Source organism: Pan paniscus, chromosome 14, assembly GCF_029289425.2.
Source record: "Pan paniscus chromosome 14, NHGRI_mPanPan1-v2.0_pri, whole genome shotgun sequence".
Taxonomy (NCBI): domain Eukaryota; kingdom Metazoa; phylum Chordata; class Mammalia; order Primates; family Hominidae; genus Pan; species Pan paniscus.
In genome coordinates this window covers 111,631,257-111,644,594 of record NC_073263.2, presented here as the reverse complement: position 1 = coordinate 111,644,594, position 13,338 = coordinate 111,631,257, and the positions used below count along the sequence as shown (strand labels likewise).

Below are 13,338 nucleotides of genomic sequence, written 5' to 3'. Positions count from 1 at the left end.
ATACAATAAACTAAAATGTTTTCCCAAAGTAAATTAGGTAAGATCCCATTAATTTAAATAATAAACTTGAGGGTACTAGAATTTGCACCAAAAGTTAATAAAATAAGCAGCCTCAATTTTAGGATGAGGCACTGTCATAAATGGCTATTTTAATTTAGTTTAATTAATTTATTTATTTTAATAGAATTTTCTCAGTACCAATTTTAGTTCAGATTTTACCTTTTCAACAATCAAAATAACGTAGAGTTTCTAAGCTTGAGAAACACTTGGGACATTAAATGTCTTTCCCTCTTTTTGGTCTCAAAGCAGACCATCTGCATAGAAATCCTTCAAAAGTTATAAAAGTATTTCGAGGTCTAGGGAATTACTCCAGATTTATTACTCATCGCATCATTCCACAAATATTTAATGAATACTTACTATGTGTGTAAAGTGTGGCAGAGAAGAATAATATCTTCTTCTTACCCTGGAGGAGTTTATGATCTAATGGAGGAGAATGGAAAAAAAGTGAAATTGTAGTACGAGGAGGCAGGGTGGCACAGAGGGGAATGGCCAAGGCTTCGGAGCCAGACTGATGTGGCGGGACTTCAGCTGTGCCCTGAGGGGCTGTGGGCACTGGGGCAGGTGCCGGGGCCTGGGTGTGCAGCTGGTAACCTGCAGTGTTCTGTGTGCGTGGGACCGTGTGTGCACTGCACCCAGCACATGCCTGCTCACTGGGTGGTACCAGGTTGGGGCCTGATGCCAGGGGCTGGGCTGATCCCTTAGAGATTTCCGAGCAGGGCAGGAGTGCCATGTTTCTGACGTGCTGTGAGATGATGGCCAATGGTCTGTCTCTGTGTTGTGTTTTAGGAAGCCCACGCCGTCCACCTTGAAGGCAGGGGAGCTGCGCACGCACGTCAGCCGCTGCCAAGTCTGTATGAGAAGAACATAATGAAGCCTGACTCAGCTAATGTCACAACATGGTGCTACTTCTTCTTCTTTTTGTTAACAGCAACGAACCCTAGAAATATATCCTGTGTACCTCACTGTCCAATATGAAAACCGTAAAGTGCCTTATAGGAATTTGCGTAACTAACACACCCTGCTTCATTGACCTCTACTTGCTGAAGGAGAAAAAGACAGCGATAAGCTTTCAATAGTGGCATACCAAATGGCACTTTTGATGAAATAAAATATCAATATTTTCTGCAATCCAATGCACTGATGTGTGAAGTGAGAACTCCATCAGAAAACCAAAGGGTGCTAGGAGGTGTGGGTGCCTTCCATACTGTTTGCCCATTTTCATTCTTGTATTATAATTAATTTTCTACCCCCAGAGATAAATGTTTGTTTATATCACTGTCTAGCTGTTTCAAAATTTAGGTCCCTTGGTCTGTACAAATAATAGCAATGTAAAAATGGGTTTTTGAACCTCCAAATGGAATTACAGACTCAGTAGCCATATCTTCCAACCCCCCAATATAAATTTCTGTCTTTCTGCTATGTGTGGTACTTTGCAGCTGCTTTTGCAGAAATCACAATTTTCCTGTGGAATAAAGATGGTCCAAAAATAGTCAAAAATTAAATATATATATATATTAGTAATTTATATAGATGTCAGCAATTAGGCAGATCAAGGTTTAGTTTAACTTCCACTGTTAAAATAAAGCTTACATAGTTTTCTTCCTTTGAAAGACTGTGCTGTCCTTTAACATAGGTTTTTAAAGACTAGGATATTGAATGTGAAACATCCGTTTTCATTGTTCACTTCTAAACCAAAAATTATGTGTTGCCAAAAGCAAACCCAGGTTCATGAATATGGTGTCTATTATAGTGAAACATGTACTTTGAGCTTATTGTTTTTATTCTGTATTAAATATTTTCAGGGTTTTAAACACTAATCACAAACTGAATGACTTGACTTCAAAAGCAACAACCTTAAAGGCCGTCATTTCATTAGTATTCCTCATTCTGCATCCTGGCTTGAAAAACAGCTCTGTTGAATCACAGTATCAGTATTTTCACACGTAAGCACATTCGGGCCATTTTCGTGGTTTCTCATGAGCTGTGTTCACAGACCTCAGCAGGGCATCGCATGGACCGCAGGAGGGCAGATTCGGACCACTAGGCCTGAAATGACATTTCACTAAAAGTCTCCAAAACATTTCTAAGACTACTAAGGCCTTTTATGTAATTTCTTTAAATGTGTATTTCTTAAGAATTCAAATTTGTAATAAAACTATTTGTATAAAAATTAAGCTTTTATTAATTTGTTGCTAGTATTGCCACAGACGCATTAAAAGAAACTTACTGCACAAGCTGCTAATAAATTTGTAAGCTTTGCATACCTTAGATCATTTTTATTTTGCACTTCTTCCAAATGAGAGTCACAGACTGGGGGTGATTTATAGTGACTACAACAAGGAAAAAAAGATTGGTGTTCTCCATCTCTTCCTCTTTCGTCGCCTCCTCACTCCCTCCTTTGCATCCTTCCATCTGTCCCCCCAGAGAGCTGTCATCTATCTCTCCATCCTTCCATTCATTCACTCTACAAATGCCACTTCCCAGGCATTGGTTAAGTAGAAGATAAACAGCGATGAATAGCACACATATATAGCCATTAAGTGTGAATCCACTGGGGGTTAGAGCTGAGATTTTAGTTATATTAGGAGTGGAGTAGAGGGCTGGATTCCAAGTATTACTTGATATAGGAAAAAAAAATAGATGGCTGATTTCTTTTCCCTAATGACTTAAGCTTCAGTTTGAGCTGGATCAGAATATAGTCCACGGAGAATGAGTGAGTTACTGAATACTCAGAAAAAAGCTCTCAATACGATGATGCTCTCAGTTAACTCACCCACCAGAGCCATTGTGAAGACGAAGGACAGAATGTGAACACGCAGCACAGTGCTCCAGGCAGGCCATGCGGCAGGGACCCGATTTGCCACCTTTTCACCACTTTTGACAAAACCATTGAAAAGCGTTCTTTTGCTCTCCTTAGTATATAGAAGGGTAGAGAAGAAAATTAAAATCATTAGACTTAGTTTCTACTGAAGTTACTGAGAGGTATGAAGAGCCACTTCAGAGCATTTCGTACATGTACATATATTTTGTGTACAAAATTTTGTACACATATATACATATATATGTATAAAGTTCATTTATCATGTTTATTATATACAATTTAGTATCCCTAGGAAAGTACAAAGAAGATAATATAACACTGTGGATCCCAACATTCAAATCCCATGCATCTTATACCAGTTATTCTGAAAGCAGTTTTTATGTTTTTTAAATTAACTTACAGTAAAACTGACTTATTTGGATGTACATTTCTATGAATTGTGAACTTATAAATAGGTTCACATACCCATAACCAAATCAGCACGCAGAACAGTTTCATCACCTAAAAACCTTCAAACCCGTACTATGTATAACACGCCCAGGCACCCTAACCTGGTCATCAACCATGGAACTCTCCCCCATCATAGATCATCTATTCAAGAATGGAATAATAGACTTGAAACTGACTTCTTTCACTCAGCATAATGTATTTGACATTCCTCCAAGTCGTTATGTGTATCAATAGTTCGTTCCTTTTTATTGCTGAGCGGGATGGCATTTTATAGACATACCACCCTTCACTTATCTATTCACCTGTTGAAGGATATTTGGTTGTTTCTGGGTTTTGGTGGTTATAAATAGGAATAAACATTCACATTCAGGTTTGCATGTGAATGTAAGTCTTCATTACTTCATTACTTTAGGATAAATGCCCAGTGCTAAGACAGCTGTGCCATAGGGGAAGTGTGTATTTAATGTTCTAAGGAGCTGCCAAACCCTCTTCCAGGATGGCTGCACCATGCTGCCTTCCACCAGCAACCAATGGGAGCCCCAGTGGCTCCACATCCCCTCCAGTATTTGACTTTGCCGGCAATTGTTCTGTGTGTGTGTGGTCTTCTCACAAGTATGTAGTGGCATTAACTATGGTTAATTTGCATTTCTCTAATGGTTAATGATGTTGAACAGTTTTTGGCTGCCTGTATATCTTGTATATCCTTTTTTTAAAAGTGTTTGTTAAGCCTTTGCTCAGTCTTTTTAAAACTTTTATTTTATTTTATTTTATTTTTAGATGGGGGTCTTACTCTGTTGCCCAGGCTGGACTGCAGTGGCCTAATCTCGGCTGGCTGTTAACCTCCACCTCCTGGGCTCAAGTGATCCTCCCACCTCAGCCTTCTGAGTAGCTGGGACTGCAGGTGTGTGCCACGCACCCAGCTAATTTTTTTTGTATTTTTGTAAAGACTGGGTTTCACCATGTTGTCTAGGCTGGCCTCAAACTCCTAGACTCAGGTGATCTGCCCACCTCGGCCTCCCAAAGTGCTGGGATTACAGGTGTGAGCCACCGTATCCAGCCCCTTTGCTCAGGTTTTCATTTGGGTTGCTCGTTTTCATACTGCTGCATTCTGAAAGTTTTTCGCATATTCTGGTTACAAGTCCATTTTTGGATAAGTGATTTGCAAATTCATCCACTTAATGATGTCTTTCACAGAGCTAAACTTTTTTGCTTTTTAAAATTTCAGCTTTTATTTTAGATACAGTGGTGTATATGCAGGATTGTTATGCAGGTGTATAGTACCAGGTGGCGAGCGTGGTACCCAGTAGGTAGCTTTTCAACCCAGGCCCCGTCGTCCCTCCCCGCTCTAGTATTCTGCAGTGTTGATTGTTCCCATGTTTATGTCCATGTGTAGAGCTAAACTTTTTAATTTTGATGATATCCAACTTATCAATTTTTGTTTTCTTCCATTGGACACGCTTTTGCTATTATGGTTAAGAACCCGTTGATATACCCTCGCTCAGGAATATTTTCTCTTGCGCTTTCTTCTCAAAGTTTTATGGTTTTACTTACTACATTTCTATTTGTAATCCATTTTTTAATTGATGAAATTCACATAACGTAAAATTCACCATGTTAAGGTGAACAATTCAGTGGCATGTAGTACATTCACAATGCTGTGCCACCGCCTGCGTCTAGTTCTAAGCCACCTGCTTCTAGTACTAAACCAACTTCATCTAGCACTAAACCAGCTTCATCTAGCACTAAACCACCTGAATCTAGCACTAAACCACCTGCATCTAGTTCTAAACCACCTGCATCTAGTTCTAAACCACTTGTATCTAGTACTAAACCACCTGCATCTAGTTTTAAATCAGTTGGATCTAGTACTAAACCGTCTGCATGTAGTTCTAAATCAGCTGCACCTACTTCTAAACCACCTGCGCCTACTTCTAAACCACCTTCATCTAGTTCTAAACCAGCTGCATCTAGTATTAAACCACCTGCATCTAGTTCTAAACCACCCGCATTCAGTTCTAAATCAGTTGCATCTCATACTAAACCACCTCCATCTAGTACTAAACCACCTGCATCTAGTACTAAACCACCTGTATCTAGTACTAAACCACTTGTATCTAGTACTAAACCACTTGTATCTAGTACTAAACCACTTGTATCTAGTACTAAACCACTTGTGTCTAGTTCCAAAACTAGTTCCATCACACCAAAGCCCCATGCCCATTCAGAAGTCACACCCCATTCCCTCCCTACGCCTCTGTCCCTGACAAACACCTGCCTGCTTTCTGCCTCTATACATTTGCCTACTTTGGATATTTCATACAGTGCATGACTTTCGTGTGTGCTTTCTTTCACTTAGCATGACCTTCTCAAGGTTATCCACATTGTGGCATGCCAGTACTTCGATCACTTTTATGGCTGTATAACTTCCATCATGTAAATATGCTACATTTTCTGTATCGACTCACCCATTCATGAACATGTGGACTATCTTGATGTTTGGCTACTGTGAATAGTGTTGCTGTGCACATGCATTTGTTTGAGCTCCTGTTTTCTTTTCTTTTTCTTTTTCTTTCTTTCTTTTTTTTTTTTTTTTTTTTTTTTTTTTTTTTGAGAAAGAGTCTTGCTGTGTCGCCCAGGCTGGAGTGCAGTGGTGTGATCTCAGCTCACTGCAAGCTCTGCCTTCTGGGTTCAGGCCATTCTCCTGCCTCAGCCTCCCGAGTAGCTGGGACTACAGGCGCCCGCCACCATGCCTGGCTAATTTTTTGTATTTTTAGTAGAGACGGGGTTTCACCGTGTTAGCCAGGATGGTCTCGATCTCCTGACCTCGTGATCCACCCACCTCAAGTCTTTAGGGTATCCACCTAGGAATGGAATCGCTGAGTCTGTGTTTAACTTTTTGAGGAACTGCCGAACTCTTTTCCACAGAGGCTGAACTGTTTTACACTCCCACCAACAGTGCTGTGGGCTCCAATTCCTCTATGTCCTTGTCCACGCTTATGATTTTCCAATTTTTGATTATAACCATCTTAGTGGGTATGAAGGGGTCACGGTTTTGATTTGCATTTTCCTAATTGTTCATGATGCCGTGCATCTTTTCAATGTGCTTCTTGGCCATTTATATATTGAGTAGACATTTGAAATGTTTACTCAATTTCTTTTCCATTTTAAATTAGGTTGTTTGTCTTTTTGTTATTTATTTACTTTTGAGACAGGGTCTCACTCTTTCACCCAGGCTGGAGTGCAGTGGCACAATCATGGCCCACTGCAGCCTCAACCTCCCAGGTTCCAGTGATCCTCCCACCTCAACCTCCTGAATAGCTAGGACTGTAGGGATGCGCCACCACACTCAGCTAATTTCTCTAATTTTTTTTAGAGATGGGGTCTCACTATGTTGCCAGGAATGGTCTCAAACTCCTGGGCTTAAGCGATCCTCCTGCCTGGGCCTCCCAAACTATTGGGATTATAGTTGTGCACCACCGTGCCTGACCCGTCTTTTTGTTGTTTACTTGTAAACATTCCTCATATATTCTGAATAGTAGACCCTTATCAGATACATAATTTGCAAATATATTTTCCTATTATGAAGATTGTCTTTTTACTTTTTTAATAATGTACGTTAGTGCACAAAGGTTTTTAATGTTGATGAAGTACAATTTATCTATTTTTCATATGTTGCTCATGCCTTTAGTGTCATATCTAAGAATCCATTGCCAGATCCAAGGTCATGAATATTTACTCCTATGTTTTCCTCTGTCTATTTCTTCCTTTTCTTATTTCACCCCTCCTACGCACACACCTCTTTTTCTTTTTCTTGCCTCTTTGTACTCTCCAGAATTTTAAGTACAATGTTAAATAGGAGTGGCGAATATGGGCATTCTTCCCTTGTTCTTGATCTGAAGAAAAAAACATTTAGTCTTTCATCATTAAATATGATGTTAACTACAGGGTTAAAAATAAAACCAGATACCTTTATCCCTGTAAGTATCATGAGTGGGTATCAAATGTTGTTGAATGCCTTTTCTGCATCAACGGCAATCCCATGTGCGATCCCCTATGATATGATTATATGGCCATTCTTCTTCAGCTTGTTGAAACAGTGGATAATAGTGATTGATAATCAAAGATCAGACCAGTTTTATATTTCTGGGATAAAGCCCACTTGGTCATGATATGTTATTCTTTTTATATATTGAGCATTTGATTTGCTAGTACTTACTAGAGTTTCTTGTGTCTGTGTTAGTGAGGAAAATTGCTTTTAACTTTATTTTCTTATATTACCTTTGGCTTTTCTATCAAATAATGCCATTTGCAAAAAAAAAAAAATGAGCTAGGAAATGTTCCCATCTCTTCCGTTTTCTGGAAGACATTATGTAGAGTTGTTTTTTTTTTTTTTTTAGATATTTAATAGAATTTGTCAATAAAACCGTTTGGTCCTGCAAATTTCCTCTCTTGGTCGGTTTTGAACTATAAATTTAAGTTACAAATAGTTATAGGACTATTCAGGATATCTGTTTCATCTTGGATGAGTTAGATAACTTTTTCTTTCAAGGATTAGTTCACACTAAGTTGTCAAATTTGTGTGTGTAGAGTTTTTCCTAGTATTCTATTATCTCCATGTCTGTGAAGCCTGTAGCAGCATTTATTATTTCTTTCCTGATATTGAACATTTTCATCTTCCATCTTTTTCTTTGTCAAATTCATTAGAAGTTTGTCAATATTATTGATCTTTTCAGAGAACAAGCTTTTGGATTTATTGATTTTTTTCTATTTTTTCTGCCTTCAATTTCATCAATTTTTTTCTCTTATCTTTATTATTTCCTTTCATGTTCTTATTTTGTGTTTATTTTGCTCTTCTTTTTCTAGTTGCTTAAGATGTAAGCATACATGATTAATTTGAGACTTTGTTTCTTTTTAAGCGTAAGCATTTGATGCTATATATTTCCCTCTAAGCACTGATTTACCTGCATCCCATGAATTGTGTTATGTTGTATTTTCATTTACATTCAATTCAAAATAAGTTTTAATTTCTTTGATACTTCCTATGATCCATGGCTTATTTGGAAGTATGTTGCTTAGTTTCCAAATGTTTGTAGATTTTTCTGTTATATTTCTGTTTTTGATATCTGGTTTAATTTCATTATGATCACAGCACATACTACATATGCTTTCAATAATTGTGCATTTGTTAAAGTTTCTTTTATTCTTTCTTGGTGAGTGTTCCATGTACAATTGAAAAGAATATGTATTCTATTAGCGTTGGATAGATTGTTCTATAAATGTAGTTTATGATCCACTTGGTTGATGGTATTGTTCAGTTCTTTTATATCCCTGTGATTTTCTGTCTATAGTTCTGTCATTTATCGAGAGATGAATGTTGAAGTTTCCAGTGTTTTTTATGGATTTCTAAATTTCTTCTTTCAGTTAGAACAGTTTGCTTTTTCTCTTTTTAAGTTCCATTATTAGGGGTGCACACCGTTAGCATTGTTCTGACTTCTTGGTGAGTCAACTCTTTTACCATTATACTACCTGCCTTTTTATGTCTGGGAATTAGTTTTTGCTCCAAATCTACTTTGTCTGATATTAATATAGCCACTCCATCTTTCTTTTGATTGGCATTTGCTTGATAAGTCTTCTCTATTTTGTTATTTGTATCCTATCCATATTCTTATATTTGAAGCAAGGTTCTTTCTGACAGCATATAGTTGGGTCATATTTTTCAAATCTGTTCTGGCATCTTTGTATTTTAATTAGTGTGTTTAGACTGGGCTTGTGTTTAAAGCAATTATTGGTATGTTTGGATTTAAGTCTAGCTTTTTATTATTGATTTTCTATATGCTACTGTTGATTTTCTCTTTTTCTGCCTTTTTTTGGTATTTACACATTTTCTAGTTTGCTATTTTAGCTTACTTGTGTTGTTTCCTACACTGATATATTTTTAAAACCCAAGAGAAGAAAAGTGTTTCATATTTACCCAGCTATTTCCAATTTATATTTTACTTTCTTTATTCTTGATATTTCAAAGTATCTTTTAATATCATATTTCTTATGTTTAAAAAACTTCCCTTAACAATTCTTTTAGACAAATATATATTCTTTTAGTTTTTCTTCACTTGAAAAATGTCTTTATTTCACCTGTTCTGGGTATTTTTTTCTTCATTTGAAAAATGTCTTTATCTCACCTGTACTGGGTATTTTTTTCCACTGGACATAGAATTCTAATAGTTCTTCGCCTTCAACAATTTAAATCTATTGTTTACTTTCTTTCCTTCTGGCCTCTATTTAGTTTCTGATAATAAACTCTGAGTCATTCAAATCAGTGTTCCCCTCTAAATAATGTGCTGTCTCTGGCTACTTTTAGGATTTCTCATTCTCTCTAATTTTCCGACATCTAATTATGACATGTCTGTGTGTGGATTGGGTTCTTTAGCTTTGTGAGTCTGTAGATGTATGCCTTTCTCTTATGGCAAAATGTTGGTGTTTGGGGGTCTTTGCAGGCCAATGATTGGGTCAGGTTCCAGGCTGCAAGCTTCAATTCACCTTCTATAGGTAGATCTGTTTTTGCGGTACTATTCAGATCTGTCCTGCATGCGTGCCCACCAACGGCCTGTCTGGGTGTGGGCAGTGTGGGCAGTTTTCAGTTTGGTAGCTGTTTAGAGTCTGATCCATGCACGCGCACATCAAAGATGAGTCCACGAGTCCATGAACAATTTTACTGGATCTCCTTCCCTCATTCCACCGTCCCACTGAACTCCCCATTACTTTTCAGATCCTAACATTCCTCTTGTTGACTCCTTGTTTCTAAAATTGTGTCTTTACTTACTCTGCACATAATTTCTGTGGCTGCAGCCATATCTGGGCTAAACAGCAGGAGAACTGGAGAAAAAATATGGTAAAATTGTCCTGCTTTGGTGGCACATCTAAATCTGGTTTTCTTCCCCAGTCTGTCTGCTACTGTTCACTGACAGAGTCCTCCAATAGCTGCTCCATGCACTCAGCAGGAGAGACAGGCTGGAGTGGCCTGCTAAACTTTACCTGGGACTGGCACCAGCCACAATACAGAGTACTTGTTTTGATGGTTTTAAGTATGATGGTGATAAATGGAAGAGAATGAAACGGTTCGACTTTGGTCATTTAAAAAATCTTTTCACTCTCTTTTCTAAAGCTTGAACACACCATAGTCTACCAATTTAGTTAACCATCATTCATGGGCTTTTCGATTTTAATGGCTGTATGCTGGCTCTTTCCATGCACTTTTTCACTCTAGCTTACTGGACTTTAAATTACATGCATTAGCTTGTACTCATCTGGGGTACCATCGCTTTTACACAAGAATTCTTAAAGCCTAAGACTCAGTGCACCCATCCTGTATCTGAACCCAAGAGTCATTTTGTCGTCCTCATGAAACTAGACAAATCTGAGTTCAGATGCTGACTCTGCCACTTACAAACTTGTGACCTTGGGTAAGATATAAAACCTCTCAGAGATCTGCACAAATTAGGTCATTTTTACTTGTAATTCTTCCAAATCAGAATCATAGACTGAGAAGGATTTACAAAAAAAGACAAAACCTGTTTGGCTGTATCACTCATCATCCTTTTACTCATTCTCTGATTCCTTCCATCTGTTCCTTCCATCCACTCATCCATCCATCATCCATCCATCATCCATCCATCCACCATCCATCCATCCATACATACATTCATCTGTTCATCCATCCATCTATTCATCCATCTGTTCATCCATCCATCCATCCATCCACTGATCCATCTCTTCATCATTCATATTCTGCGTGCTTATTATTTCCCAAGTACTAGGTTAGGTACAGGATAAATGGAAATCAATAATGTCGTCCTTAAGAAGTGTTGTGCAAAAAAAAAATAATAATAATTGTGGAAGAAACCTGTAATTTGTCAGGTTAAGGAATTAAAAAAGTAGTTATGCAATAGATAGGGTGAGGTTGAGGGTTGGATTACAAATGGAATAAAGGTTGCCCACATCTGAGTGTTGCCTGGAAGATTAAATGAGAAATATGCAAGACAAAGTGCACATGGCATCTCTTCCTTCATCCAGGCCCCGAGTGAGGTCCAGGGATGCAATGTCATGGCATAGCCCCTGCCTCAGGAGACTTTATACCAATGTGGATTGTTTTCCTCTCTCTTTCTGCATTCTCCTTTACACGTGTGTCTAAATCATTCTGAGGATAATTTTGTGGTCAACTTCATTTCTACCTGAATGACAAATTCCCTATATTTAAATCCCATGATGCAAAAATAGCATTTAGTTTTATTGGACCTAAGATGATCTCTCTGCAATATTAAAAGGTGTCCCCTAGAGTAATTTTTAAGTATCTGAGGTTTTGTTAAGATCATTCTTTTCATAATTCATATCTTCTTTAACCTTTGTTATTCCAGATTTAAGAGAGTTTTCAAGTCGTGTTCTAAGAAGCTTCTGATCCTTATCCTTCTGATCATTTGAGTTATACCTGTCTGACTCTACTATGTCTCCCTGCTGCTTTGATAAAAGACAATTTCACATACTGTGGAGGTCATCAGTCAATCTAATGTTTATTAATCATCCCCTCATTTCACATGGCTTTCTCTGGACCCCTTGGGAGGAGACAAGGTAATAAATCCTATCCTCCATCCCAGGTTCATGATCATTTGGATAGACAAGGTATATATAGAGAAAATATTTAATAATTAGAGTCCTGAAGGAGGGACTTTGCAGTGAACTTCAACATGTCAAGCCTCCTTCTTCTCCCACTTCCAAACCACAGTGAATCACGCGGGAGAAGTGAAAATACCTTTTAAAGACATCAAGAAAAAAATATTTCGCAAGCCTGTTCGATAACTTTCTGAAAACACTCATTGTTCAGGGTGCTGCTTAAATGATCTTTCTGCTTCTGCCGGTGGCAAGGCCCTTCCAGCTCTGAAAGCATGCAGAGGACAGCCCATTGTTCCCTTAACGCCTGAGCATCAATCACCTGGTCACCCAACACTCAGCCAGCTCTGCGCAGAATGTTTCTAAGTGATTTCGACTGCAAGACTTTTCGCCATTGGGTCCACGTGGGAACCTCTCCCTCTGGCTCTCCTTACACCTCCACATGGGTGGACACATGGCCCCGGCCTCTGGAGGGATGGAGAGGGAGGGTGCTTCTGGAGAGAGGAGATCTGACGGGGCTGGGGTCTCTCCAGCCCTGCACGTGGCACCCTGTGAACTCACAGCCTTTCATGCCAGCTCCTTCCCTGGTCCTCAGCCCTCTCCTCAGTGCGGTTTACGGCAATGGTCACCTGAACGTTTGTTTTGACAGTCACAAATTCCCAGAAACAGGGAAACGGAACTCGCTAGCGACGTTGTGTGGATGAGTTTGCTTTAGGCTGGAACAAGCCTTGCCTTTGGGTAACGGGCTTCCGCGTGCGCCCTGGCAGGCTGTGTGCGCGCGGAAGGCGGTCACCTGGGCCCCCTGGGCGCGCGCCCGCCCGCCCGCCTGCCCCGCGCGCACCTGCAGGAGGCTCTGGCGCGCTCCCTCCCTCCCTCCCTCCCTCCCTCCCTCCCTCCCTCCCTCCCTCCCTCCCTCCCTCCCTGGCTGCGCTGCGAAGGGCGCGGGAGAGGGGGATTCTAGCAGCGCTGAATCACTTTCCCACAGCCTCTGCGTGGGGAGCGCTTCCTCTGATGCACGCCCTATTTGTACTTCCTGAGTGCGCGTGGACTGCGGGCCCTGCTCGCCGCAGACTTGCCCGAAATAGCAGCGCGCGGGCTCGGCTCCCCGCGCCGCCCGCAGCATCTGCCTCCCCCTCCCGCCTCGTGGGCAACCGGGCGCGGCTGAGTCACGGTGACACTGAGTCACTCGCCAGCGTCAGGAAATGCCTTTTTTAGACTTCCAGTTTGAAATGGAGCAGCAGGTGACTTTTTAAATTCGGTTTTGTGTTTTATCTTCAATTTCCCTGGGGGCAGTTCTTGCTGGTTTCACATTTCCCCACGACTTGCTGCTTGGGGCAAGTTCC

At 39.9% G+C, this 13,338-nt stretch overlaps 1 protein-coding gene across 2 annotated transcripts in view; it reads left to right on the top strand.

The window, feature by feature from the left end:
- Nucleotides 1–2,237, top strand: part of COL4A1 (collagen type IV alpha 1 chain) — a 157,948-nt gene extending 155,711 nt beyond the window's left edge. For both annotated transcript variants that reach the window (XM_003832082.6, XM_034936976.3), the window contains exon 52: nucleotides 850–2,237. In XM_003832082.6, coding sequence (XP_003832130.1) covers nucleotides 850–931 — 82 coding nt within the window. In that variant the 3' untranslated portion in view covers nucleotides 932–2,237. The remainder of the gene's footprint in view (nucleotides 1–849) is intronic.
- The last annotated feature ends 11,101 nt before the right edge of the window (nucleotides 2,238–13,338 follow it).